Source organism: Pithys albifrons, chromosome 3 (assembly GCF_047495875.1).
Source record: "Pithys albifrons albifrons isolate INPA30051 chromosome 3, PitAlb_v1, whole genome shotgun sequence".
NCBI lineage: Eukaryota > Metazoa > Chordata > Aves > Passeriformes > Thamnophilidae > Pithys > Pithys albifrons.
In genome coordinates, this window is record NC_092460.1 from 65,758,250 (window position 1) to 65,786,169 (window position 27,920).

The window sequence follows — 27,920 nt, forward strand, 5'->3', positions numbered from 1 at the left end:
GGAGGACCAATTCACAAAAGCCAGCAGAGCAGCCAGGATTTTTGCAACAGCAGACTGCCAGGACACAAATCTGAAGAAAGTTGTTTCCCTGTAGAACATATTAACTGGAACATTAACAGAATTACTCAAAGATGAAGGTAAGGTCAGTAAATTATTTCTATAATGAGTTTCCATCAGTTGTGTTCAATGCTTCCAAGTAGACTATAATGTCACATAGAAGTCATGTCTTCATATAAAGCAACATATCATATAAAATAAATTATGATTAATGTTTTGTGTATCTTGAATTTAGTCTCTATGCCTACAATTAACTGGCTTATTTTAAACACACTGCAGCACTCAGATCAACAGAAAGAGTAAACCTGACAAAAATCAGGTTTTCATTTTGCAGCTGGATTGACTCAGGTTCTGGGCAACCGATTTGTAATTTAAGAAGTCAGGGACTATTGAGTGAGCAACTTCTTGCACTGTGAGCAGAACAGCAATAGCAAATCTTACTGAAAGTAATTTTCTAGTTCTATAAAGCAAGCTAAAATCCTAGAAAAATGTAGATAAGCAGGACTTAATCAAAAGCTCACCTCCAGATCTTGCTGCAGACCTCTGCTTTGGAGGGCTCCAAATGCAGCTTTGGGATTGCTAGTTTCTCAGGGTGGGCTCATATCATCTCACCAGATACCCTCCTCACTACCCCAAGGCTTCCTCTGAACTAATCATTTGAATGAGCTGCAGTCAGAGACCAAAATGCCTGTTTGCTTACAGCTGTCTGCAGTTTCAGCTGGGGTTGTGCCTGAAGGCTAATGGCAATTCCAGCTGGAGACTCACACTTCAGAACCACTGATTCTGATCATCTGCCTTGTCCTTGGCTTCCATGGGATGACCATGCAAGATTTTCAGCCTTTACAGTCTCTTCCCTTAGTTCTCTGGGCTTTGAAGTAATCTCAGACTCTCACTTAAAACACCACTGCCACCACTAGATGAAACTTAGTGAAAACAAGGCGAGGTAATTTGTGTTACAGTCAAGTAAAATGTGAATTGTCACATCATGTTCTTGGTATGTGCAGCATAGTTTGAAAAGCAGATTAGATGGTACTAGATCACCCTTTCCAGCCCTACCTTTGCCTCTTGAAATTTATGGCTGTATCTGTCACACAGACTGGAAGTTTGCTTTGCCTCAGCTTCCTCTCAAGTTAGACAAATATTCCAGTGATGGATGTCTGAAGGTCTCATACGATTCATCCACATTGTGATAAAAATAGATAAGGGAAAGGGAATTTCCTGTTCTAAATAGAATGTGCATAAACTATCAAGAATTCATTATTCAGTATCACAAAAATGGTTTCAAATTATAATGACCACTATTAAAAAAAGTTGTAACTTTATCACTGAGGACACAGAAATAGCAAAAAACCCCACAAACCCCTAACTGCCATGCTTGAACTTTTTAGAACGCTTTCATTTGGAAAAGTCAATCCATACTTCCTTTTGTTGTACAGGATGAAAAATGCTGCTGGCCATGTTTTCCCTGTGTCATTCTTCTACAGTAGTTCTGGTACACAAGGGAAAAGGACCAAACAAGGGCAAGAATGTCACCTGTCCAGTGTTGTTAAAATGAATTCCACTTCCCCAAACATAGTAAAGTAAAATCTCGGCAGATATGTGAGAGTCATTCCTCGATTTTCCATATTTCCACTCCAAAATGGACCAAAATCTGGGCACGTATGTCAGTCACTCACTGTGTATCTGGTGGTGCTGTGTTACAGTTTAAGCCCAGTAAGCAACTAAACACCATCCAGCCACTGTGTTTTTAATGCCAAGTATTTAATTTCTGTCAGTTCTTCCCTAGCTTTTGCCAAGGTATTTGTTACCTCAGACAATAAAACAAAGCCTTCACACAGCAACATGTCATCTTAAATCTGAATGAAATCTTCAACAGTATCTTACTACAAACATGAGACAGGAGTAAAACACTAGTTGAAAATTCTTCAGTGGGCAAAGTAATGTGTAATAAAATCACCACAAGCTTTTTAACAAAGAAAATAATTGCTGTCCCACATGCATCTCACACTAAACTCTAATCACAGAAAGCTTTTTGATTACAGGAAACACTTGAAGTTTATATTCTCCTGCTGCAGTGCTCTGTGCCACTGGGAAGAGCATTAGTATCCAGAACAGTGTGATGAAAACCAGGTGGATCTAAAAAGGCATAATTTTTCTTCAAAATGCACACACATTATTATCTGTGACTAGTTGACTCTTACCACAAGTATGGATCACAAAAAACTAAAGGCACAAACTTCTGATGATTTTAGATCCAGATTTCCAAGTCTAGTTAGTCTCCGGGATCTTACAGAACACGTGGTTTACATCATAAATACTTCCCAGGAGAAAAAAAAAAAACACAACCAAAAAAACCCCAGCACACATAAAAAACCCTTTGTGTTTAAGGTCAAACTAGTGAGTCATTTAAGGAAAAAAGCCAAACATTGCAATTAACCTCAACTGAAGCACATACATTTAAAAAGGAATCAGTGAGAAAGACATCCTTAAAGGAAATCCCAAAACAGTGACAAAAGAAAGGCCTCATGAAAGCACAGAAACAAACACTCCCATCACACTGTCAGGCAATAAATATACAATTAAGACACACTGGTGTTTACAAAGACTGACAGGTCTTTCTTAGACATGAATTTTTCTTCCTAATGTTTCGCTTTCACTGCTAAATAAAGAATTTCATTCAGAGAACAGTTCTTCAAATGTAACTTTTACATTATAAATCTTTAAAACCCTACAGTCTCTCCATCATATTTATTTTCTCTAATCTATGCAAAATAAAGGATTGACCTGAATATACCCAACACTATTTGTACTGTACTTGACTACTACCTCTGATTTCTTTCTGAGCAATGAAAGTGAAATTTCATTCAAATAGCTTTTCTTTACAAATGTATTTCCTAAATATAAACAGAAAGGTTTTTCCCTTCCAAAATGTATCCATATGCAACTTAGAAAGCTGTGAAGACAAGACATTATTCTTTTCAAAATTTTTGTTCTTTGATCACACTAACACAAATCACAAACACCAAGAAAAAATAATCTGAATTTAAGACTAAATAGTTCATTCCAGCTGTACAGTTTCAGAAAAAAAACACAAAAGGCAAACGAAACACACCTCATTCAAACAGCGGTGGCATCATTAAAGCAAACAACTGTGACGGTAATGACGGGACTGCTTTCTGAAATGGAAACACCTACACAGGCTGCTGAATTGACCTGTTGTTCTGTAACTCACAATGCTTATTTTAGAGGCCATTTACACAGTGTTACATTTCTCTTTTAGAGCTTTGTTTGGTTTTGGTTTTGTAAGTGAAAAAGAAATACATTTATATATAAGAAAAGGGCAGCAGATACTAAAAGAAGGCATATGCCTGTAGGACAGAAGCAGATCTCCTGAACTGCAACTAACTTTTTATCATCTTCCCATCTTCTGACAACTGGAGTGTACCTCAGCTGAGCAGAGCTTCTACCCATTTGTTCTTGTCTGCTATATGTACAGTATCATGTAACGTCGCTATGATCAGTAGGATTATTTTATTTACACATCATATATTTCATCACCTACCATCCTTTTAGACACTGTTTCTGGAAACACAGAGCAATGGTTGTTGTCAAACACTTTATATTTCTACCCTTTTTATTTAAAACAAACAAGAAAATGCCATGCAAATCAGCAAGAGGTTTAAAAAAATATCCAGGGTCATTCACAGGTCTCTTTTTCATATTAAGGGTTTCCTTGTCCTTTTCCCTAAGTACAGAATGTTTGGCAACATTTTAGTTACACTGCCGATAAAAGTAGAAGTGGTAATCAGTAAAAAAAATTCCAGCAAAATAAGGGTCTGTCGAGCAGCCAGCAAAACCCTGCAGAAGAAAAATAAGAGAGATTCATATATTATGTTGTTTCAGTTCAAAGGCTGTTTGTCTTTTGCTGTGTTTCCACTTGAAAAGCCTTACCGGTACGGCTACACGGAAATAGTATGCACTGTCATACAACTTGGCTACGGGGAGAGTCCAAATATGCTGACGTCCCTAGATGATAAATGAGAGAGAGAGTAGATAACCTTATTTCCCGTTAAACTAGAGAGAAGGCTCTGGAACCATTTCATTGACAAATGTAGTGCAAAGTGATTATGATAACAAGCCTCGATAGCTATAGTCAAAGTATTTAAAGACCAAGTGCTGACTTCAAACCATGCAAATGTGGGTTTGCTCTGAGCAGCCCTGCATGGGAACTGAAAGGCATCTGACTCCCAGTGACACTCAGCTGACTCTGAATAACTGAACTCCCTCATTTGTTTCCTAAACAAATCCCCAAATAAATAGTGATTGTGCCAGGTGGCCTGAGAGCTTTAAGTTGTAATAGTAGCAAATGGCAGTTCTGATTTTGGAACAGCAACTTCAGTAGTCCTCAGAAACAGGAAGGCTCCTCTATACATTCTAAAGATACAGGTACTGTCTTCACTTAATAGTTCAAAAACAGATACAGGTAAAGTTTCATGCTATTTTTTCATTCATTACAAATGAAACAATTTATTTTCTATCAGAAATGTTTATGTTACACTGAATAAAACAAAATCCCATCCTCATCTCTCTTTAACCTAATGATCCATGGTAACTTTTCTTTCATCAGTTTCTAGTGCCTCAACTCCATCTTTCTCTCCTCCCTTCACCTTCTGACGCATCTCCTCTGCTGGAGATGATCCGTTCACATGGTAAAATTTAGAGGAGACTGGTGAGTCCAAATGATTGTCCTGCCTTTTGGTAAGGAATAAGCCTTCCAATCCCTAGGAAAATCCTCTTGAAAGAACCCTCTTCAACTAGGCAGCATTTCTACTCTGAGTCACATCAAACCTGAATGCTCACTGCTGCTGGAGGCTTGTTAGCTTTAGTCTTTTGATGTGGATTTCAGCTTGACACATGAAATCTCTTTGACCAGTTTTGTCACTAAGCTTCAAGGACATTTATGCATTGTGAAACTCTCTCTGTCTGACTTAATTTCAGTTCTGTTGGAAGGACAGCAAGCAGGTCAAAATTTGGGAAATTTTGGCTTTCTGATGGCTTTGCTGCAGTTGCAGAGAAGCCTGTAACTTTTTGCAAAGACGTTTAAAAAGTTGATCAGAAAGTCTGTTTAAGATTAGAGGTATCTCAGCTGCACTGATTTGACAAAACACCATAAAATAATTTAAAATCAATTAAGAAGATATTATGTATGGCACCACAGATTAGAAATCTAAAGAAGATTCTGAAATTACTGCCAGATTCAGGGATGTTTCTCCTACAATGTCTTCAGAAGTGATATTGTTTACATACATTGTGACATAAACAAAGCATATCCTTGTTTATGCCTTTCCTACTGTTTTAGCCAAAATAAACATTTCCAAGCAAACATTGACAAATGGAGGCCTTGAAGAGTCTTATATTTCCAGGAAATTTGCAGATAAATTAAAGCCTTCATCAATTTACTGGAGATGCTCAAAGTTTGCAAGATCTGGTCACTACATTTTTTTTTAAACTGGGAAAAGCTAATATGTTTTAACAGCTTTTTTTCCCATTGGGGCAATCCAGAGAATGGCATGTAAACAACTCTTGCTTTTAAAATGCACAGTTTTCCCTAGAGGGATTTATTGGTAAACTCCTGTTCACTCAGAAATAAAGGGGAATACTACCATTGTTTCCAGTAAATTCAAGATTTTAAAACTGGAATTCATTACCCATAAGATAATAATGGAAACCCTTATAATAGATGAGATTTTGGAGGAATTTGTCTCCTAAAGCCCTGAGTGATTTCTGGAGCTATAATGAGTTATGGTGGTGGCTTAGGCTGAAGAAGACCCAAAACTATCTTTTCAGAGAAATACTGGATAGATTTTAATGAAAGTCAGCAGAAAATTGAGTCTAACAAAAGGATTATCTCATTTTGGTCATGCCAAAACCAGCTATGACTGAGAGACAAAAAGTACTACTGTATTTCTACCACTTTAACCAAGATCAGAATTTTGCAGCCATTAATTTTATAAAAATTATCCTCGGAAGCCAGAGTGTTGCTCTGAAAGTCTTACCTGTGTGGTTTCTAGAAAATCCTTCCTACTGTTTTGGCTTGAAGAATAATGAAAGCAATAATTTCCAAATGTGACTTTGCAGAGAAATATAATTAATGGCTCTGTGGTGCTTCAATAAAGAGGAAAAATAAGGATAAAAATTATTTTATTAAAAATAAAATCTGTTTCCACTAAACGAGTATTCAAAATAAATTCATACTCAGTGAAACTCTGAGTTTGATGTATTAATCCCTACATGAGAGGGCTGTAGTACTAGTTTATACTGGCATACATTTAAAAGACAAATTTTCAGAAGCTGTAGAAAACAAGTAGACACTTCAGGAGTACCATTAGAATTCCTCTTATCTGCAAAAGGCAGATGTTTACAAGGATAACATTTAAAATCAAAAGACTGGGCAAGCCCTTTCTTGGAGAGAGAGGAGTCATGAAATGTCATCAAGCGGATGGTTTGGCAGCTGTTCTGGCTATCACTGGCCTTTCTCAGAGAAGAATTCCAAAAGAAAGAAATTGTTACTTCTGGGAGAACCCTGTGGAGGGAGGCTTTTGAGGAGAAAATGCCTGCTGCAAGAAATAAGTCTGCTGTTTGTTTCTGCTGTAAGTCACAATTTTATGCATTACAAGTTCCTGCACAAGAATGTCCTTTACAGGGCTTGGTACAACAGGCCCAAAAAAGGTGCTCTCTGGAGTTACTGATGTATGTTGCTAATTGTATTTCTCTGCACCAAAAAACCCTCAACCCCCCAAAAACAAACAAATCCTTAGCTCACAGGCCACAATATTGACAATATAGGCATGCATGTCTGCTCAAATGATTATTAGAATAAAACCTTAAGACTTCTAGATTTTAATATCTGTAATAATGGGTGAAATTGTCATTGGGCTGAGAATGGTATTGGGCCTATGTTACAGCAAGGGATCTACCCAAAGGTCTACATGAAGAACTACCTTGTGCATAGATTTATGCCACTCCTTGGAATAGGACAAATTTGTGTCACAACAGACATCATGCAAGAATTTCTATCAAATAACAAACCACTGTTGTCTTTTGTATGTATTCTCTTTAATTGTACTTACTTCATTTCCACTGAGATTTCTACATCCACGGGTGTGTGTTTGTTAACGGGAATAACGTAGCTGTAATTTCCAGAGCTGAAAAAAGTTGCATTAATACACGAAGGATTTGCATTTAAATTTAAACAGAAAAAGGTACCAAAGACTTCTGCATGCTAGAAGACAAAGAGGTGAGCAGGAGCCAGCCAAGCAGCCATGCCATATTAGCAGTATTTTATTCCACCACAGCATAATAAAACAATTTACCTACCTGCACTGCAGATTTTTACTACAGTAGCGATTGTCAATGCTTTGCTGAGTTTCCAAAATCTGTATGGAACTGATTGTTGTATCAATCCCTAAAAATATTAACAATAATGGTTTATTCTTGATTATTTCATAAATCTTAGATAAGAGCATAATAAAACTGCAGTTAATATGGTGGCACCTACTCCCTTGATTGCCACTGCAGGACTTGCTGCAGGTGTAAATTAGCACCCAGTTAAAAGCCTCTGATTACCTTCATTCTGCCATCACAGGAGAGATAAGATCCTTGTTCCGTTTGCAAGGACAAATATCCTGGGAACTTAAGATTGTACTATTTTCTTTTAGGCAGACACTGAAGGTAATTTTGATGGCAGCCCAAGTAGAACACAAATGTGTCAATATTCATTTTAATGTACTAGAAACCATGATCATGAAAGTAACCATTAATTTGAAAAATATCATCTTTGTTGAGAGAAATAATATGGTATGCAACAAAACTTGTTTCTAATCCTATGTGCAAGACTACACAATTTTAAGGAATATTATAATTGCTTCATAAAATGTTGCCTTGAACTTTAAGGAACTTTTTAGTTTTGCAAGAATTTTGTAATATTCTACACAGAGATGAAGAGTATAGGCACAATGACATTGATTTTCCCCAAGGCAGATTAGCCCTTCAGAGGGTTAGGCAGCAAGAACCAATGTGCTAACACAGCAGCACAGCTTCTGCTTTCACTCCTGCCCTAGCAATCACTGCACTGTGCTGCATCCTGAAAGGCTTATTTCTTCTGGATTACATCTACAGCATTCAATCAGTGCAGGTCCAGTGCAGCACCTCTGACCCCTAAGCCAGCCCATTTCAGTCTGAACTGCAGAGGGCCCTTAAACAGAAGGGGCTGAACAGGTTTAATGCCTTTGAGTGGAACTAGACTGACATGCCAGTGGTTTGGGGAAGGTCCAGGTGTGGAGGGAGTGTGTGAGCCACCAGCAGACAGCTGCACTCCAACAGCTGCACTTGTTGCCTATTGCATCAAGCTGCTGATATTTTAAATCATAGAATTATAGAAAGTCCTGAGTGGGAGGGACCCTCAAGAATCATACAGTCCAACTCTTAGCCCTGCACAGGACACCATGTGTCTGAGAGTGCTGTCCAGATTCTTGAACTCTGGCAACCTTGGTGTCATGACCACTTCCCTGGGGAGCCTGTTCCAGTGTCCGACCATCCTCTGGGTTAAGAACCTTTTCCTAATACACAGCCTAAACCTCCCCTGACTCAGCTTCATGCTGTTCCCTTGGGTTGTATCACTGATTACCAGAGCAAAGAGATCAGTGCCTGCCCCTCCATTTCCCATTGTGAGGAAGCTGTAGAACACTGGGAGGTCTCTCCTCAGTATCCTCTTCCACTCCTCACAAGGCTTCCCCTCCAGACCCTTCACTAAGTCTTGCAATGTGGTACAGAAAGCACAAGGAGGACCTGGTTCAGCCAGGCCAAGCTTGCTGTTCACACTGCACTGTGCACACTGGTTTTGTGTTTCTGTTCCTCTGTTCTACAGCAATGGTTCCCTATTTTGCAGACAAACCTGATTATAGGCTGACATATTCTCTGATCATAAAAAATTTGTGTGGTAGTATATACTTAACTTTCAGCACCCAAATATCCACAAATATGCTTAAGTGACAGAGGGAAATTAAGCATGTTCATCTCACTGAAGAACATTCCCTATGACACAACATCTCATTACAACATGTATCACAGTGATGCCTCAGAGAACCCTTTCTGAGGTGTGCACCCATGTTAAAAAACATCAGAAGGGGAATGACTTTTAGCAGATCATCCCAGTGGGGCACAGCCAAGCAACAAGCAGAACCTGTGTTCTATTCCTCACATGGCCCGGGGTAGCAACCTGCTTTAAGTGCATGCTAGTGGATAGATGTTTTATCATCCAAACATTGCCTAATCTTTAATCAAGTATTTATTTAAAAAAAAAACACAACAATCCTTAAAACAGAGGATCCGCATAAACAGAAAAGACATAAGGCATAATCCTGCTTATACTGAATGAGTGGCAGAGCATGCTGTTATAACATATGTAATCAGCAGATACTCATCTTTACATTAAAGAATCAATATTTTCAGCCCTGACTGGCTCTGACAATAGTGCACAGTCACTAAAAGGGGAGCCTGAAATCATGCCAAAAGTCTGTGTCTAGGAACTTCATTCCATCCGCTCTAGAAGAAGACAGTGTCAGGATCCTAAGGTGGAGATGGCCCCTTTCCGTAGCTGACACTTTTAATCCCTCAGGTGAGATGAGCCAAACCCCAAACACTTCCTTTACACTGTATCATGCATTTTGTGCATACAAATATCACACATATCCTCAAGCATTTTTCTGTAAAAGGGCTAGCACAGCTGGGCACCCTGTAAGATCTTAGCTCCTGTCAAAGAAAATGTCACTTCTCATTTTATTGTATCTGCAGCCAAGCCTAAGAACTCTCTAGAGAGGGCAGTCAGAATGTCTATAAAAACAAATGAAGATGTAAGAATAAACTGAAAATTACAGTGAATCACAGGTTTCCTGTGGTTCACAGGAAATAGATTCCCATGTGCTAATTCTCTATAATGAACAGTTAAAAATGAAACTTCTCTAAATTCTAAGCAGAATTCCAAGCCTAAAAGTAGCTCTTGAAAGTTAAACAAGTATACCTTTTCACTTTATTTACTTTAAATATAGGACTTACAGTCATTTCCAAGATCAGGTCTTCCATTAGGTTTTTTGACTGGATCTTGTTCAGATAATATGTCATTTTTATTTCCTGTGAAAGGATGTATGTACAAACACAACCCAAATTAGCCTTGTACAAATGTAACAGCAAAGTATGAATACAACACCAGGAGATGTTTCGTTAATTATTTGTTGGATAAAGGCATGCATAACCACAAGAGAAATCTTTAAAATACAAAGCCCTTTATTCAGAAGAAGATCTATACAGTCAAAAGAAGTTTGCAGATAACAAAAACCAAGCTTTTGGAATCTACAAGATATCTAAAACATTTCAAAAAAATAGCCTAATAGAAAAGATTTTATTACACACACAGAACATCACCAATTTTTATAACAGAGAGCCAATGTGAAAGTCAATAAGCAGTCATGCACTTCAGCACAAATCTAATCATAAAGCCACATCTTTCTTCTTAGTGAGAAAACACCATTAGTAATAACAGGCATCTGGCACACATAGACTGGGGGAACAACTTAGATTTTTGAATGAGATGTTAAAATACTGAGGACTGACCCAGTACTTCAGAGACAGGATGCCTAATCAAATTGAAATTAATAAACATCTCTAACAACATGGTCACTGTGTTCACTGATGTCACATCTGTAACTTCCAACATTGAACTAGGCTGGGTAATATAAGTTGTTAAATTTTTTAATCATTCTATTCACTTTCTCAAAACTTCTCCAGAAAAGTGAACTTTTAAAGTCTTTTGAATAATCATCACATAGTACAACTTGGGTAAGGCAAAAAAGCCATTCAAGCCCATGGGAAATGGTTTAATGCTATCCCTGTGCTTTTACAGTAATTGCCAATTAAGAATCTGTTCAGGGATACGTAACCAATAAGATGGCACTGGGAAATGTTGATCTTCCCTAAACTAACGGGTTTCATCAAATACCATTTCTAAAATACCAAAATACTTCATTCCTGTGTTTTCCATAGGAAACATTCTGAATTCAGAATGGCTGTTTAGAACAGAAATTACTGCTTCATGGTATAAAAACTTATTTTACAGAAGGAAGGATCAAAATGCGTTATCACCGGGATCGAAATAAAAGAGCTGGATTGGCTTTACTGTTTTGTTATTCAGCCCAGATTTGGGTTTCATTTCAGTATTAGGAAATAAGGAAATCCAGACTTTTCTCATGCTAGTAGGTGACCAAGAGCATGGAACAACATTACCAACTGAAATCCAAGGGTCTAGATGCAATGTAATACAAAATCACCTTTGGGATTTTAATCTGCTTTGTGTTTTGCTATGGATCTGTCATAGTGCTGTCAGATATTTCTTGAATCCATATTCTATGTACCAGCTCATCATACAGATCTATCAGCTTTGCCAGCTTTGGTGATAACTGTTGCATTTAATAGTCATCTAATGTCGCTTTTCATTATACTGTTCCACACACCAAAAAAACTGGCTACTGAACAATCACTTATACAGGTACAGGCGGTCTTGAGGCAGATCTAGAAAAAGCCTGCCCTTTCTCTCATTCCTCCTCCATTTTCTGATTTCCCTTAATGGTCTAGATATGCTAGTGATGCATTAAACACTGTCATTTTGCATTTTCATTAACAGAGGAAAAATGATATCCCCTAGTAAAGGTAAAAGATTGCCCCCTGCAGATAAAGTATTTCAGCCATGCAAGTGTTGGCAGAAATATTTATTAAATATACTGAATTCCTAAACACTTAAAACTGTGATTCTTTTGCAGGTGATTAAAGAAAGCATTAAGCAAGCATCAGAATTTCTAAAAAAAAAGGAAAAAGACAGTTTTACTTGAGTAAGATTTCATCTATTTAAACTGAATCAGAGAGAACTTTATTTTTACTTGTGTTTTTACTCATCATAAAATTACCATTTCATTGTCCTTTAAGTTGATGCAGTCTAAATCTGGAGTAAAAGGTGCCAATTGAGAAAACCAAGAACTAACAAAGTACCACAGCAGCCTTAAATAAATTGTGGTAAACTTCCACTCTTTCATATATAGTAACTCTGAAGGCTTTCTCAAAGGCCTGTGTGGGGTGTGAAGATCCAATTCAATAACAAATATAAAAGTACAAGCACGACAAGAATGTAATAAGGACAACTAGTACCTTCAGATAAGCTTAAGATAAACTCATCCAATAAATGTGGTATCCATTTTTTCCCCCTCAAACACTTTATGGTTTTAATTCACATGAGTTGTAATATTCTATAAGTAATATGGAAAAAATTTGCTGGTGATTTCTTGGGGTTGTGGTATCTTAACATGAATCTGTTAACTACTATCTGAAAGCAATAAATGTGAATGCATGGGGATGACCAAAATCCAGCAGGAGCCCTCACCAACTGTTTATTGTGAGGGGAAAGACACCGGGGAGAAACAACACTGTAAGAGAAAGTAAGGACTCCCCCTGGTTATTGGCAACACTTAACATTATGGGGACAGCAGTGAGCACTAACGTCATGGAAGCAGAGAGCAGAAAAGGCCCAAATGCTGTAGGGTATTCGTACTCTTTAGTTCCACTGAAATCAATGGGAGTTTGAAAGCCTAAATCCTTCAGAAAAAACAATTAAAACAAACGACGCATGGGTGGAAAAGGCCATATTCAGCCAGACAACATAAACATATGCTGAATTTTTGTTTAATAAATTTTGTCTTGCTTATGAATACTTTTGCTTCTACTTGAACTTTCCTAATAGCCTTCTCCTCAACAAAGCTGAGATGCAAGGGATTAGGAGTTACAATGGATGAACTCAGTAGCATCTGCACCCACAGAATCCAGGTATTGCACTGTGAAACAGCAAAAGGTCTCTTAAATGTGAACTCCTAAATTAGTATTTAATGCAACTGTAATTTCAAACAGTTCTACCTTTCCACGAATCAGACTGTTTAAAATATCCCCTGTTTATATTACTTATTCCCCATACTTAACTCTTAGCTTTTTGTTCTGAAAACATTTTCCTCTTCATTTATCTTGGCTGCAGCTACATTGAACAGCTTGTTGGTTTTCCTTCTGTTTGGTTTTCACATTGACATTGTTACCTTCCATCTGGGGATACATTCAGCTTCATTAAACTTGGTGCAGAACTGAAATCTTTCAGTAGCTTGTGTACTGTACTGATTTTTCACTCTTGGATCCACACTTAATGCTATTTGGAGCATAAGACCTTGGGAAAGTAATGCTTTGTGTTTACTCATCTTCTTTTTACACCTAGTATCAAAAGCAGCCAGCTGAGGACAGAAGGCTTTCACAATTCATTTTTATCCATCTACAATTCTCTCATTTATAAATGACATAAATGTCTTTTTAATTAATCAACATTCTTTGAGGCTACAGAGGAATACAAATCTCTTAGGTATGACCTCTTGAAAGCACAGTATTGAGATGCATCTGCCACAGGGCTTAGTGCAGAACTAATCACAAGAATCACAAGGACCTTTTACATGCAGTTTGTCTGCAGTATTAAGAATGGCCAGTGGGTGAATCCCACTGAAACAGTTCATGCTAAGAGTGTCACAGCAATTGGCAATGCCTGCTCTGGCAGACATTTGTACTTCAGAGGCTGAACTGTATTCATCCCCAATTTCACCTCAATTTGTCAAATATGGTGCAAGAATTGTTCCCAAGACCAAAAAAGTAAAAGTATGGATGCTGGTCTAGTAATATTAACACATGCTTCCAAACATCAGTAATGGTAAGGACTGGCAAAGAGGAATACAGATTCCAACAACTTATGCATACCTTTATGTATTAACCCTTTCTTACAAATATTATAATAGTTGTAAGAAATACACCTTCCCATACATTACACATGTAACATCTGGCAGACAATATGGGAAAGAGAATTCATTACAGTAAAAGTATTTTATTTTACAGAGCTCTGCCTTCAAATAATGCTACTCAAAACACCTGCATGAACAATTAGACTTTTAATTGTAAGTTTTAAGTTTTCGGGCAGTTGGAATTCTGTTTGTGCCCATAGAAAAGAGGTAGTATCACCACACTGTAATATGATTAAGTATTCTATTTTTTTAAAACATCTGTTAATTAACTCTATACTACCCCCAATCAACTCCTGTTCAACTGTAGGCAAAGGTTAATTAAAGGAATTAGTGGCTTTCCAGTTCACACAAAATCATTTACCATAAATGGCCAGGAAGAACAGTGACACCTGACAAAACATCTTAGGACCCCAAATTCTTAAAGGTAACCAGGTTAGATTTTTCAAAAACAAATTGACTGCAGAGATGATTAGTTGTACCAGGACTTTTTAAATCCTCTGGACTAAACTCTTTTGTAGGAAGTTAACTACCTTTAAAGATTCTTGCCCCTTCCCTCACACTCTCCATATAGTCTCTACTCAAATGGTAAATAATAGAAATTAACTTTTCAACTTACGTTTCTCCTTTTCATAACTTAGAGATTTGACTTTAGGTTGATGAATTGGACAACAATAGACCTTGTCACAAGGCAAAATGTCACAGAAATTCACTTCAGGGATCCTGCTGATAGGCTGCGTGCTCTGAGAAATTGTGCTTTCCCTCTGAAATTCTAAAGGACAAAAAAATACATTCTCAAAAATGCTGTGTATCTATTGGCATTTTATAACAGCACAGAAATTGAAAGTTCATTATGTGTATACAGACCAGCAGAGACGCAGTACCTGTTGTAGGGGTGGAGGAGAGTAGAACAGAACTTGAGGTACTGCAGATGAAGAAAAATAATTCATTAAGAAATGGACATCAGAGTTGAGGACCAAAACAAATTGGTCCACAATCTACTACTAATTCTATTAATTCAAATTCATCAATGCTAGTTTTAACTACTTGCCTGTAAACTGGATATTTTTCAAAACGTCTGTCATGAATGCTAAGTAGATACAGGCTCCATATTGTCAAAGCACTGTGGAAAGAGAATTACTCTGTAGATTTACATCCATTTCTTATGTAGAACAATATGAGTAATACCTTGGCAGCACCTTATCTCAATGTAGTAATGTATAAGCTAATTATCTGATAATTTTTTTCCTGGTAAAAATTCCAGCTTTATTTAATGGGTTTTAGATCAATACTTTTATTCAGTATTGTGCTCATATACTTGTAGTCAAACAAAATACACTCGCTTTCCAAGGTAAATAGAATCAGACCACCAGTTCAAAGTACTCAGTTCACAAAGAGATTGTAAACCACAGGATCCTGGACAAGAAACAGAAAATGGCAATTTCAGAAGTCCAGAGCATACTTTCCGTTCCACAAGTCCAAGTCACAAGCTAAACAGAAAGTCCCAGAATTGCCCACCACATCAGTAAACAATTCAGCTTCATTTGACACAACACAATCATTCTGTACATGAGAAATTGTTCTTTGGCACAGGATGATTGCATAAAACATGCAGAATCCAGCTTTGCACCTGTAGTACAAGCCACTGAGGTATATTCAATGTGCACCATACAATGTGACATGGACAGAGATTAGTTGTGTGCCCATCGCATGAGTATGCCACTTTTATAAAATTATTTCAGCTCCCGAATATCACCAGGCATATTCACCGCTAACTTTAATACATTGTGTTCTTTGAGTAGGAAGGGTGAAAAGAAGAAAAACAGTGCCAGCTTCTTTCTGATGAGATAAGTAGAAAGGGTAAGTGAGAAACAAGTCAACTTGTTGATAATTAATTGTTACCATAGTGCCATAATAGTAATCAAAGCTACTACAGTCACCCGGAACATCTTCATGGAGCAAGATTCTTTTGTCTTTGGCAAACAAACCTAGAAAAGAGAAGTTTTGGGTAATTTAAACAGCACATAACTAAGCTACTACTAGTAGATTAAAAAATACTACAATAGCCTAACTTTATGTCACCTTTGTTTCTTCAATAGGAACCATACAAGTCATCTTTATATAGTGGTACGTGTCTAAAGAGAAAAACTTCAGTAATGAAAGGCTCCCTAAGACTGTGAGTGCACTGTGAACTGTTGACAGTCTGGGGGCACAAACATTACAAAGGAAGAAAGGACAGTTGGAAATAACAGATCCGTGTCCATTCTGCCTGCCATTTTTAACACTCTTGAATGATTTCAGAATCAAATTCAGAACTCTGTAAGCAGTGGCCAGAACTAAAAGGTCAGCAATTTTCAGTGTGTGCTCAGACCATGTTAAACCAGGACTGGTATAAATATAGAAGAAAGGCACTTTCCAAACAAACAGGTTGATGTTAGATGATGGAGCATTCGATTGTCATCATGACACAAAGAATATTTGATCTATTATCTGAAAAAATATGACTTGGCAGACCAGGAAGATTATCTTTTAAAAAGTCAACAGATATTTCCTAAGTCATCCAATTCCTGTGAAAAGGGGTGTCTGCTTTCTATCCCGTGATATGGGCAAGAAGAAGTCATTCAGCCAGAGGAAGTCATTCAGCAATACCAACAACATCTTAGCCAGGTCTTAACCACATGAAAGACAACATTATCCAGTACAAAACAGGAGCTGATAACTGCAAACCACAGTGAAAGACTCATGCAAGTTTGAAAGCTGAGGAAGAATCAGCATCACTGTGCAGAATTCCAAATCAAAGTGAGTATTTCTATGTAAAGCTGCACTACACCGTGTGAGCACAACCACAGGCTGAACATTCCTGTCCTGTTGGTCTCCCTCCTCCTTCATGCCATTTGCAGAACAGATCTACTCTCACACAGACTATGTATAGACAAGAAGCAGAAACGTCTCATACATAATTTCTACCTCAGTGCTTAAGTTTCTAGCATGACACTAAATAATCCCGGATAAGAAGTTTGATTATATATTTACAAATGTGAATGCTTTCACCGATATTTCAATACTTACTTTCTCAAAAATATATTTCATATATTTCATTTCACTCACCTTGCTGGATTTCAGAGGGACTGATTTTTTTGATGGCAGAAAACTGGTAGCTTGACTATGCCTGCTGTAAGAGACGAGATCTGTTTAACATTCAAATGCTTCAGCAACTAATAAATGAAAAAGACATTTTCAATAGATTATTAATGTCATTTGCTTTTGCAATTTTAACATATACAAAGAGAAAGGCAGAAGTGTCATCAGATTCAATTTCAAGCACAAAGGTCTTCAGTTATCTCATTCAGGGGAATACTATTAAATGCTACATTTGACTTCAAAGAAAACTTGGGTAAGTGGCTTAGAAACAGGAAATGCTCATCATTTCCACTGAAGCACTAATGAAGACTTTTTCTAGCAGAAGCCCTGCAGATTTGTCTCAGAACCAATTTCCAAATCCAGAGCTGTAACTGGACATAATCTTCCCTTGCTTTATGCAACGGCAGCAATTACAAAAATTACTGCAATTTTACGGCCATTTCCAATATTAATTTTGTCAGTGACTTTAAAAATACAAGAAATTTGAGGAGTTTTGCACAGCTTAAATATTGGAAATGAGCTGAACTCAACGGTTTTCACTTCTGTCACAAAGATCAATTTACCAATCTGTGTGACAACTACCAGAAAACATCCTAGCAGAGGTACCTGACTTTGCTCGCTTCACTGACTGTTGACTTTAAACTACTCATCCGTTTCAGCTTGGCCAGTTTCCGATTCCACTGTTCCAGCTCTTCTATTCTGACTTCGAGGTTGTTTGTTACTTTACAAAGCTGCTTTACAGCACCAACGTTCTCCATAAAGATCTGGTCCTAAGAAACAAAACAGTGACAAAAGTAGATACAATGTATTCACCCCTCAGGTGTAACAAGCAGAAATGAGTACAGAACTCACCTATGTCAGGATACATCGTATATTTAAAATGCAAACACAAGTTATCACACTGTAGATAAGATGCACAAATGATTATAAACCCCTTTTGTTAGATGTTCAATTTGCAGCAAATTGAAAATGAAGACTTGCAGAAAAATTTGAAGAAGATAAAGGGCTATTTAGACCAAGAATTGAAACCGTATTTTACCTTCAAAATGTGCTCAATTTTAAACCTTAACACTGCCACAACAGACATCTGCTGTTTGATTTTCAGTGCTGCAGCTGAACATAGATTTCAGAACCATCCAACCATCGACCTACAGGTATTAAGTAGGATCAGACAAGCCAGACTTTCTACCCATGTTGTACACATAATGTTAATCACACAGAGATCAGTGAGACAGGAAAAAAAAACAAAGCAGAAGTCAAGCTGTGATGGCACAATATTTTTGTTCTATCTGTCAGCCTCTCCAGTCTCCTACAGGAGTCTTGTAAGTTCTATTACCACAACTACCTCTGCAACTAACACAGTTCAAACACTCTCCATTTATTCCTGAATATTTTACCCAGGAAAAGCCTTCAATTCTCCTACCCCTGCTTATCATCTAGGTATCAAACTGCTGCTGGAGAAACCCTCAGTACAACCATTCAGGTAGTATTTTATCCATTTCTGAGACAAAAACTGTTACTAATCTACTATAGGAGAATGGCAGCAGTGTACTTTCATCACTGTGTTTGAAAGAATGGCTTTCTCATATTGATGTAAAACCAGACTGATGCCATTAAACCTTGGATAAAGCTATTACTGCAGCTAATATTACTAAGTCTTTCAGTCCAGTCAAGTTATGCAGAAGTAAGGTAAAAGCAGTTTTGCCTTTCACATTTTAAATGCCAAGCACACCTTTCTTTTAAAGGTGACTGCATTCCACAGAAGCAGACAGCATTTTGTACAAGCATAATCGGACAACAGTTATAAGTGGTAAGTAGCAAACTTTCCTGCTGCCAGAAGACTAACACCCTGTTTAACTAAAACAGCCTGTTTAACTAAAGACTTCAGAATAATTCCTTGAGCCTAGAACTGTGAAATCATTTATATGGTCACTTGTTCTCATATCAATGACATGCAGCAGCTGTCCTTTCCATTCTTTTCAAATCCTGCATGAATCACTTCTAAGTGGCCTCGACCAGCTGAGAAAATGGCTCATATGGTGGTAGAAAAAAACACAATACTCTCTTTGGAGGAAAAAAGGATTGATTAGAGGTTTACTGTCTCACTGGTGACAAAGTATGGAGCACAGTATGACTGAAAAGAAAGATTCTTGTCTCAAAAAAGCAAATTTCACACAGTTGAGACATTTCTCCAGAAAGCAGCAGGGCCTGCTTCAAATGTGTAATGCAATCAAGTAGTTTTACAGAGTTCAACTTCTCCAAATAGGTAACTGACTGTGCTGGTTTAAAGGTAAACCATCAGGGGAAATGAACCCAACTCAAGAGAGATTACAAGTTAGAGTTACAATTTACTGAAAAGAATACAATAAACACAATGATACCAATAAAAAAAATAGTTTTTACCCACAAAAACCAAATGTATAACCCAGCACCTTGGGGCACAAATAGAGTGATGTTCATTAGCCCCCGTGCTGAGCACCACATGGTCCCCCTAAGTACAAAGTAAAAGGAAAGGAAGACTTATTGGTGAGGATAATGGTCAGAGTCTTGTTGAGAGTGACAGACACAGTCCTGTTGAGGTTCTAGTCCTTCTCTGGATTCAACAAGTGGCGCCAGAAATCCTCAAACCCCAAGATTATATGTGCTCAGCTACAGGTGGGAATGCCCAGTGCCTTCCCCAGGGCTGGGAGTTCCACAGTGGGGGATTTAATTCTGTGAGTCATGGTATATTTTTGAAATCTTTGATGGTTTGGGTCATTGCAGCTACCTATTGTGCCAGTCCCTAATAGCCCATTAGCAGACATGACCCCTCAGGCTGGGTGTGAAGTGCTGATGTCTCCCTAGAGGGGAGTTATCACAGCTGAGTCACTGGTGTGAAGATAGAACCATTCCCATGCCTTGCAGGGTTCTCTAACACCCAGCTTGTAGCCTAAGGTGTCAGGTGTGCCCTGGGCAGCTGCTGCAAATGATCCATTATTAACAGTTTATCACAAATTACATAGAGGATGTAGAATATACAGATTTGGTTACACCCACACAGTGATCCACTGGTCCTGGTCTCTGTAACTTGGAAACTGACAAAGAGACAAAACGACAATAGACAATATCCTGCTTATTTGGAACTAAACTTGGAACACGAGATAATAAAGTTCAAGGCTTCATCACCTGCCAAACTGAAAGCAAAAATACGGAGCCCTATCCATTTGCTACTCAAATTGCTGAGCTATTGTGGGTTTGGGAGCTCCAGAAATTTAAATCAGTTGTTCAACCTGGACAACAGAGGTTCCAAATCTCTAAATTCAATATACATCTTAAAGTGTTAGACACAGATCTCTCCTGAACCTGTCACCCCAAAGGTCACAGAACTGACACTCACATACTCTGCCACATGTGTAAGGAGAAAGAGGAGAAAGCACAGGTGTGCCTAACCATACTAAAACATCCAAGTGTTTGTGAAGTAATCCCAGCACTGGATAAGGTAAGAAAATGCTAAACAGCAAATAAGCCATTGCTGTAACAACCCATTCCTGCTTGGGCCACATACGCAGCAGAATCATGCCCTGCAGATGTGAAGTAGAAAGTAAGCTATTTCCATTTGCTAGGTCACATCCCTGGAAGGCATCCTGGCATGCATCATCTAAGACAGCCAGGGTATGGAGCAGAAAGAACACGATGGGCCCAAACAGCAGTTCTGTGAGGCACTGTTTGAGATGGTATTCTGTGTGATATTTCAGCAAAAAAGAGATACAAACCAAAAGTTTGATTGTCCAACCTAAAATTTTGTCAGAAAAAAAACCAACACCAAACTGACTACCCCAAAGGAATTTTGTGGGGGCTTAAAAATGTAAAGGATGCTGCAACTGTCACAAAATAAAACAGGACAGGCTAAAGGGAAAAATTAACCTAGCGTCACCATCTAACACCACTGCTCTTCTCTGAGTATCTAGATGGTGGTTGGAACCCTGACCAAATTCAGCAATTTTCTAAAAGTCTCCTATTCAACAGTATTGAGGTGAACCACTGCTCAACAGAGGGACAGCTTGTTCTGGGCAAGCACTGTCGGCAGTCCTGTGTGACTGGACTCTGACTGGCAATCCCTTGCAGTCCTATTTCTAGAGGAAAAGGAGGGGAAGAGAGAACAGGCAATAGACTAAGGCATTATTTCCAATCCATGACTGTGGTAATTACTTGGTATGCCATAAACATTTTCTAGTATATGATTTTGAAGTTATAATAAGGATTTCAGATTGCAAAAAAACCCTGCACACAAGCCACACATTTGTATTTGGTATGCAGAGGTTATTACCAGGATTAGAATAAGGAAGTTTTATATAAAAAATAGAATGCCATCATTGCTTAATTTACTTCTGGAACACTATTGACTGAAATAGTTAAACATAAAAGAATGTTTTGGAGTCCCACTTGTTCAACCAATGCTATGAAATCACTATCCACTTTTATTCAGAAAAGTTAGGTTTTTTTCCTTTTCTCTTTTACAGTATGTTTATATAGTATCGTAATTGGAGATTTTTTCCTTCGAGACAATACCTTGTCAACCATGAGGAAGTTTTCTATTTTTTCTCCATGATCACAAGCAACATCTCCAACTTCTCTAACAGCTTCAGGTAAAAGCTCCTTCACTTCCTGGGCTATTATTCCTGTTTCACAAGATAACAAAAACTAAGATCAGGAAGTACAGTGCCATTCCATGGTTATGCACTTTCTGTTGACCATCCTAAAAATTACAGGAGAGTCAAAGATAATCTAGAATTTCTTTCTGGTAGGAAACACCCAGGATTTCACTTTTTTTCCCATTCCACAGAAAACAAACAGAAAACTTTATAATTCTCATTTCTCTGCAATAAGAACAAAATCGTTTGTAATCACATACTTCATTATCATTAAACCTCAAGAAAAATAACCTCCTGTCTTTAAAAATTGAAACAGAGGTTGTAAAATTAGTAGAAATACTTGCTTTTGGCATTTTTATATCACAAGAGATACACAGTAGAATGTGCAATTGCAGTATCACAAGAAATGAAGATGGAATAGCAGGATCTTAAAAGGCACTATGGCACAATGAATAACAGTGGATGCTAATGAAAAACGGGAACAGAGCAGCCTGAATACCTGTTTCATGGGTATCTTTTATTCCCATAACAGATGCAAATTCAGGCTTGTAGTCATATTCCACCAGCCTCATTTGTGTTATTCTTCTCAACTGCTCATTCGTATCGACCTAGTTGGACAAATACCAAGATTTACATGTTGAAAGAATGGCATCTAGGACATCATTGAGACAGCAACCGGCCTGACACAACCATTTGGCTGGTCTTCACATTGAAAAAGATGGACAATCTTCCCACTCCCCATTATCAGAGGGCTGTTTGTGTTTGTATAGCCAGCTGCCCTTCAGTCTGAAAACTCCCAGCCTCCCCAGACAGCCTCCTCCCAAGTCCAGAGGCAGTGATTCTATAGAGCACAGTAGTACATCTGGTTTCTTTAGGCCTGCATTTCAGCATGCCCAGGATAAAGAATCTGCTTCACGTGTCAGAACAATGACCCACACATGTGCTGTGGTGCAAATATAAATGCCCTAAATGCTCCACAGTCCTCACCTCGCGGATATTCTGCTTTGCTCGGCTGTCAGACGGATGCATGACTCTGCCCATAACTTTTGCGTTTCCGCAGACAACCAGTGCTTCGTCGGGTGCATCTGTGTTAATTCCTACTCGACCATGATAGACTATCGTCTCTGGAATGTGTCCTCGCTGCCACAGTACATCACTGTCATTCTCAAACTGCCCTGGATTAGATGCCTGGAAGAAAACCTTTTCTTTAAAGATACAGTATAGCATGGACGTACTATTGCTTCTTCCATTAAAAATTCAGGGAAAACAAAATGACAAATCTTGAATATTCAAATTGTATTCAATGGCTTTTCTAACACAAGAGAAAAAACAGACTGGAGTCACTTCTGAGTGTTCCTGCTCACACAGCACTGGCCTCATTGCTTTTCCCTTTGCATTCTACTTTATTATCACCTTAAGCTAAGTTGTCAATGTCCAAAGCTTTCTAAATTTTATCTTTGATATTATGCCAAATAACCATTCTTTATTTTCCAGTAAATTTAGCTGACACTGAAAATCAGAAAAAAGTAAACAAAGCAGATATTAAATACATGAGGTTCATAAAATTCTCTGTAATATTCTAAATTAACTCATATTAGAAATTTAATGTTAAGGAAATGGGGTCTTTCTAAGAACATCAATAAAACAGCAGATTGCGTTTAACTAGAAAAGGTATTTGATTTCAATACTTAATTTTGGGTTGGTTTTGTTTCCTTTTTTACTTGGAATTCAGGCTTTAAAAGTTGAGTCTGAACAAAAGTATGACCATGATAAAAAGTTTGCAGTCATTTAAAGAAGCCAGACTTTCACAAGGCTTTGCCACCTACAAGGCATAGTGCTGTGAACTCACCACTGTTTGTCACAATTAGAGCATGATCTGATATGCCTGACAACCCCTACTCAGCTGGTAGTTTTGTTGTGCCAGAACATGAGTTGCTTTCTCTTCCAGTGCATTTGTACAACTTTGCCACTTCAGGGTAGCCAGTGGCTGACTCACTTTACCCTGCCACTGAAGCCCTGTTAGACGTCTGGAAAATGACTTTTTTCTTTCCAGCTTGCCTGTTGATATTTTCACCACTTCAGACCACAGCCACTTGACCTTTCTGCTTTTCTGCCTTCTTTTCCTTTGTCTGAAATAGTGGGAATGTCTGCAAAATGTCATTCCATGGATTCCTATCAAAAAACTATCTCACGGATATTGAAGGAGCCCTCTTCTTTGAAATTTCAAAAGAACTTCATAATAAAAATAATAGAAAAATGTAAAGTTCTGAATCTTACATAAAAATATATATCTCGTAAGGTAAAAATAATGAGTTAAATGTGAAAATCAATAGAGAGGTGCTATCCATGACACTTAGATCTAGAAAGAGAAATTCAGATGATAGCAGTGTTATGGAAATCAATGGACAAAGAAAGGTAAAGAACTATAGAACTATATATGCAAGAATGATGCAAACACAGTTCTTCAGTGTCCTGAAATAAAAATAACCCATAGCAACAGTCAGGATGATAAAACTTCTCAGCAGGGCAGAGAACTGCTGAACTCCAGGCGTTGCTTTCAAAGCCTTTTCACAGCTCTACCCAGAAAGGAGTTCTCAGCCATATTGCCCTACAAAAACCTAACCATAACTGCCGGAAGAGGGTTTATGGCACAAGAGGACATCCAGACAAAAAGGAAGGCAGGACCAAAAATATCTGAAAAACCTCGTCTTCCTTTCAAACACCCTGTGCAATACCCCACATGCTGGATATTTGCCTTTTTGCTCTCTCCAAACACAAATGCTAAAACCAGGCCATAATTTGTAAGCCTAGGGAGATGATGGGCTGCCAAAAAGGAGCCAAGAAATGGCCTGCAAAAACAGATGTAAATACTAATAGCTTTTGACAGCCCTCACCTTACATTAGGAGCCCCTTCCCAGCACCACTTAATACACTAGAGCTCTTGGTCTTACTTAACTCTAAGACAAAATGCTAAACCTATTCCTCTCCACAACGCAAGGACCAGAAAGAGCCCATGCAAAAAGAAGCAGCTCTTCAGTTGATCCACACTGCAATCTTCCAGAGGCTCTCTCCATCATTTGCAGCCCCACTACATGGCACCTACACATTTCCCACCTTTCTAAGCCCTAACCATAATATTCACCCTAGAAATAACCAAAACCCAGCTCAACGCCCAGCTCAAATGTCAGCCACCAACTATGGATCACACAGCTGGGACTGAAAGCTTTTGGCAGCCCCCACCTTCCCTTGGCAGCCCCCTTGCAATTCCACTCATGCTGGGGGCTCTGTGCTTTCTCTCTGTCCTCGCTCTAATCCTCCAAAGCTCCCGTTACGCTACAGCTCTGTGTTTTCTCTTTTCTGAGTCTAACTGGAGGCTAAAGCTGAGTACTGGAAGAAAAACTTTATGTGGATTAGGGGACTGAAAAGTAATGGTTATGAGGAAAAGAGACTAATTCTTCCTATTTCTGCTTTGATATCTATATTACTACGAGATGGGACTCTCTGGAAAGATACTGAAAAGAGACAGCTATGAATCTTATTCTTCCTAGAACTGCTTGGCCTTCTTTCCCTGTATTTTTTTCCTTCTCATCCTCCATTGAAGATGAAGCCTCTAGCCAATGAAAGCATTTACCAAATTCCTGGCAAGTGCAGGAAATTGTTTCACCTCAAATAAAAGAAATCTGGAAAAATCAACATATTTTGTATTGGAATTCACATCAGCTTTATTTTTAAATTCTTCTATATCTCTACTTTTAATATTTTTAAATTGTGATAATTAAAAGATAACATACAACCTACTATTGTAATTTTTTTCCCCTCAGTCTTTTTGAGTCAGTGGTAATTCTATGCCCAAGAATCATTCCCCATTGTAATCTCCCATGAATAACAAAACAGTAAACACTTTTACAGGAGAGCAATATAAATCTATACCTACCCTCACAATGATCTTTTCAGAGACATTTGCAGATAGTAGATAAAGTTGGTCCTGAGAGACAGCATACAGTCCAACTACCAGCATGAAGTATCTAATTTGAAATTCATTTAATTAAGACAATAATTGAAGTAATACCTTCTCATGGAAAAAAATAAAATCTTTTAAATAGAGTTATTATTACTGATACACAAAAAGAGAGCCAGAATTTCTTTAAAAGTGTGTATGTTACAATAGGAAATAAACAAGGTTTTTGTCACCCTCAAGAAACATGCTCTTACAAATCCCACAATTACTGAAAATTAACAAAAAGTTACAGTAATGTTGACAAATTTAAGTAATGAAAATTCAAAGATGAAAACCTTTCCTTCTTCAGAAGAAAATTATCATTATTTGTTTTTCTACCTTCCTGACTTTGTCAGTCATTATTCTGCCTATGATTTCCTGAAACTACCTCTAACCATGAGGATGAGGCTTGGGTGCTTTTTATTCCCGTGTAATTCTGTAGTTCTAGAGGAAGAGGCCTTTAAGCAGTATCACCGAATTAGAAATAAAACTTGATAATACTGAGAGTTTTCACAAACATTAGCCTCACTCTAAAGCAGACCTTCTCTTTTCCACTTCCAACACACAGGCCAACCAGCTACAGCAATACCTCAATACCTTTGATCAGGATTAGGTTTCCCCTTTTTTCTCATATTATTTGCTGTTGTTTCACTGAAATGCAGCCTTCCCAAGGTTACTTTAGTTACCTGGTCTCCTGGCAGATCAACTCTGAAATAGAAAAGGAAACTAGATTAGGGAAGTAAGCACTTGAAGATCTATCTGCTCAAGCCAGAGTTCCTCAAACTCATTAAAACAGTTCTAAGAAAAACTTGACAAATGAAAAAAAAACCAGAGGAACCCCAGTAAAAATGCAGTAACCTTGGTTTCTAAAAAAGTATTATAAACAGTGACTACATTAAGGAGATAAACATGATAAAGCACCAGCAGTGCAAACTGTTCTCAGTAATAAGTTTGGTGTTTCTTGGTCTGTTTGTACAGTCTTGACTGCAATAAAACTGTACATGTTCCATGTGATGGCTATTTGCTGTTTGTCAAGGTTAATAGCTGCTTGATTATTATTGGACCTGAATTTCCACATTAAAATTAATAGATCTTACTGTTTGTCCTTTTTCTCATCTGCACCTAGTTTGTGTGTCTGGAAGGACAAAACAGACCCCCCTGTCTCACATACATAGTGGCACTGCTCCTGGAAGTGATAAATAAAAGAGATGGTAGGGATAAAATTAGTCCACCTAACAGCCACGTAAGAAAAAATTTACATGCACACAGAATCTATTTGTCAGTACACAAAAGGAAGAAAAATGTCATGATAGAGATGATTTAGTGAAAATCCACCTCTTGTCCCAAGCTCAAAGTTCAGTTTCGCTAATATTATAGTGCAGCCTTTATCCCAGCACTGTCCTGTCTAACTTGACACTGTCTTATCTCTTTGTGTTGTAAGGCTGATTTAATTATTTATAGTGAAGAGAACACCTCCAACAGGAGACACACATGCCAGAAGAATCAACATTGATTCTGCCAGTGAGTTAAGATGCTGAAGGATGGCAGAGTTCCAGGGAGATGCTGCATGTATGTTTCCAGCAGAGGCACTCCCCCTTCAAAGCACTGCAAATATATCTCATGCCCACCTAGGACAGGAACATTTCTGACATTGTTTAAGACTGGAAACGCATCTGCCATACAGCTCGAAGTTGCATACAAGACTGTTGCTAGCCAAATAGAAACATTTTGGATAGACATACTTAACACATTTGTAAAGTTGCTGAAAATTTTCCTTTATGAAGAGTGACCAGGTATATGTTACTATTGTGAGTCTATGTGTGCACCCAAAATAGCATTTGGACAAAAATCTGACAACTGGCTTAGACATACTGTACGTTTTCAAGAAACAACCACTTCACATTTCAAACCAACCATATACTGAAATAAAATGGAATAATTTTCTGAAAATTCTTACTTAACAGGATGGAAAGGTCTTTTGGTTCGATCTGACTGAGACTGTTCAATAGTAATTATTTGATTTGGAGCTTCCACCTATAAAGGGAAAATAATTTTCAAAAAGGACAAAATGATTAAATATTCAAACATGTAAAAACTGAAACAAAAATTAGTAGACAAATTTTGTCTGAAACAGTGAAATCTTTCTCATTTCTAATGGAACTGCATAGAAGT

At 37.9% G+C, this 27,920-nt stretch overlaps 1 protein-coding gene across 1 annotated transcript in view; it reads right to left on the reverse strand.

The window, feature by feature from the left end:
* Nucleotides 1-3,736: 3,736 nt before the first annotated feature.
* MYRFL (myelin regulatory factor like) overlaps nt 3,737-27,920 on the reverse strand; it is a 42,152-nt gene continuing 17,968 nt past the window's right edge. Inside the window, exons 8-25 of the mRNA XM_071549960.1 lie at nt 27,706-27,782; nt 26,346-26,456; nt 25,686-25,776; nt 22,739-22,939; nt 22,251-22,359; nt 21,669-21,778; nt 17,727-17,890; nt 17,088-17,151; nt 15,882-15,967; nt 15,031-15,102; nt 14,847-14,904; nt 14,599-14,743; nt 10,171-10,245; nt 7,435-7,522; nt 7,188-7,262; nt 6,114-6,222; nt 4,009-4,083; nt 3,737-3,915 (exon numbers count right to left, since the gene is read on the reverse strand). Of these exons, the coding sequence (XP_071406061.1) occupies nt 3,829-3,915; nt 4,009-4,083; nt 6,114-6,222; nt 7,188-7,262; nt 7,435-7,522; nt 10,171-10,245; nt 14,599-14,743; nt 14,847-14,904; nt 15,031-15,102; nt 15,882-15,967; nt 17,088-17,151; nt 17,727-17,890; nt 21,669-21,778; nt 22,251-22,359; nt 22,739-22,939; nt 25,686-25,776; nt 26,346-26,456; nt 27,706-27,782 (1,797 nt within the window). The 3' untranslated portion in view covers nt 3,737-3,828. The remainder of the gene's footprint in view (nt 3,916-4,008; nt 4,084-6,113; nt 6,223-7,187; nt 7,263-7,434; nt 7,523-10,170; nt 10,246-14,598; nt 14,744-14,846; nt 14,905-15,030; nt 15,103-15,881; nt 15,968-17,087; nt 17,152-17,726; nt 17,891-21,668; nt 21,779-22,250; nt 22,360-22,738; nt 22,940-25,685; nt 25,777-26,345; nt 26,457-27,705; nt 27,783-27,920) is intronic.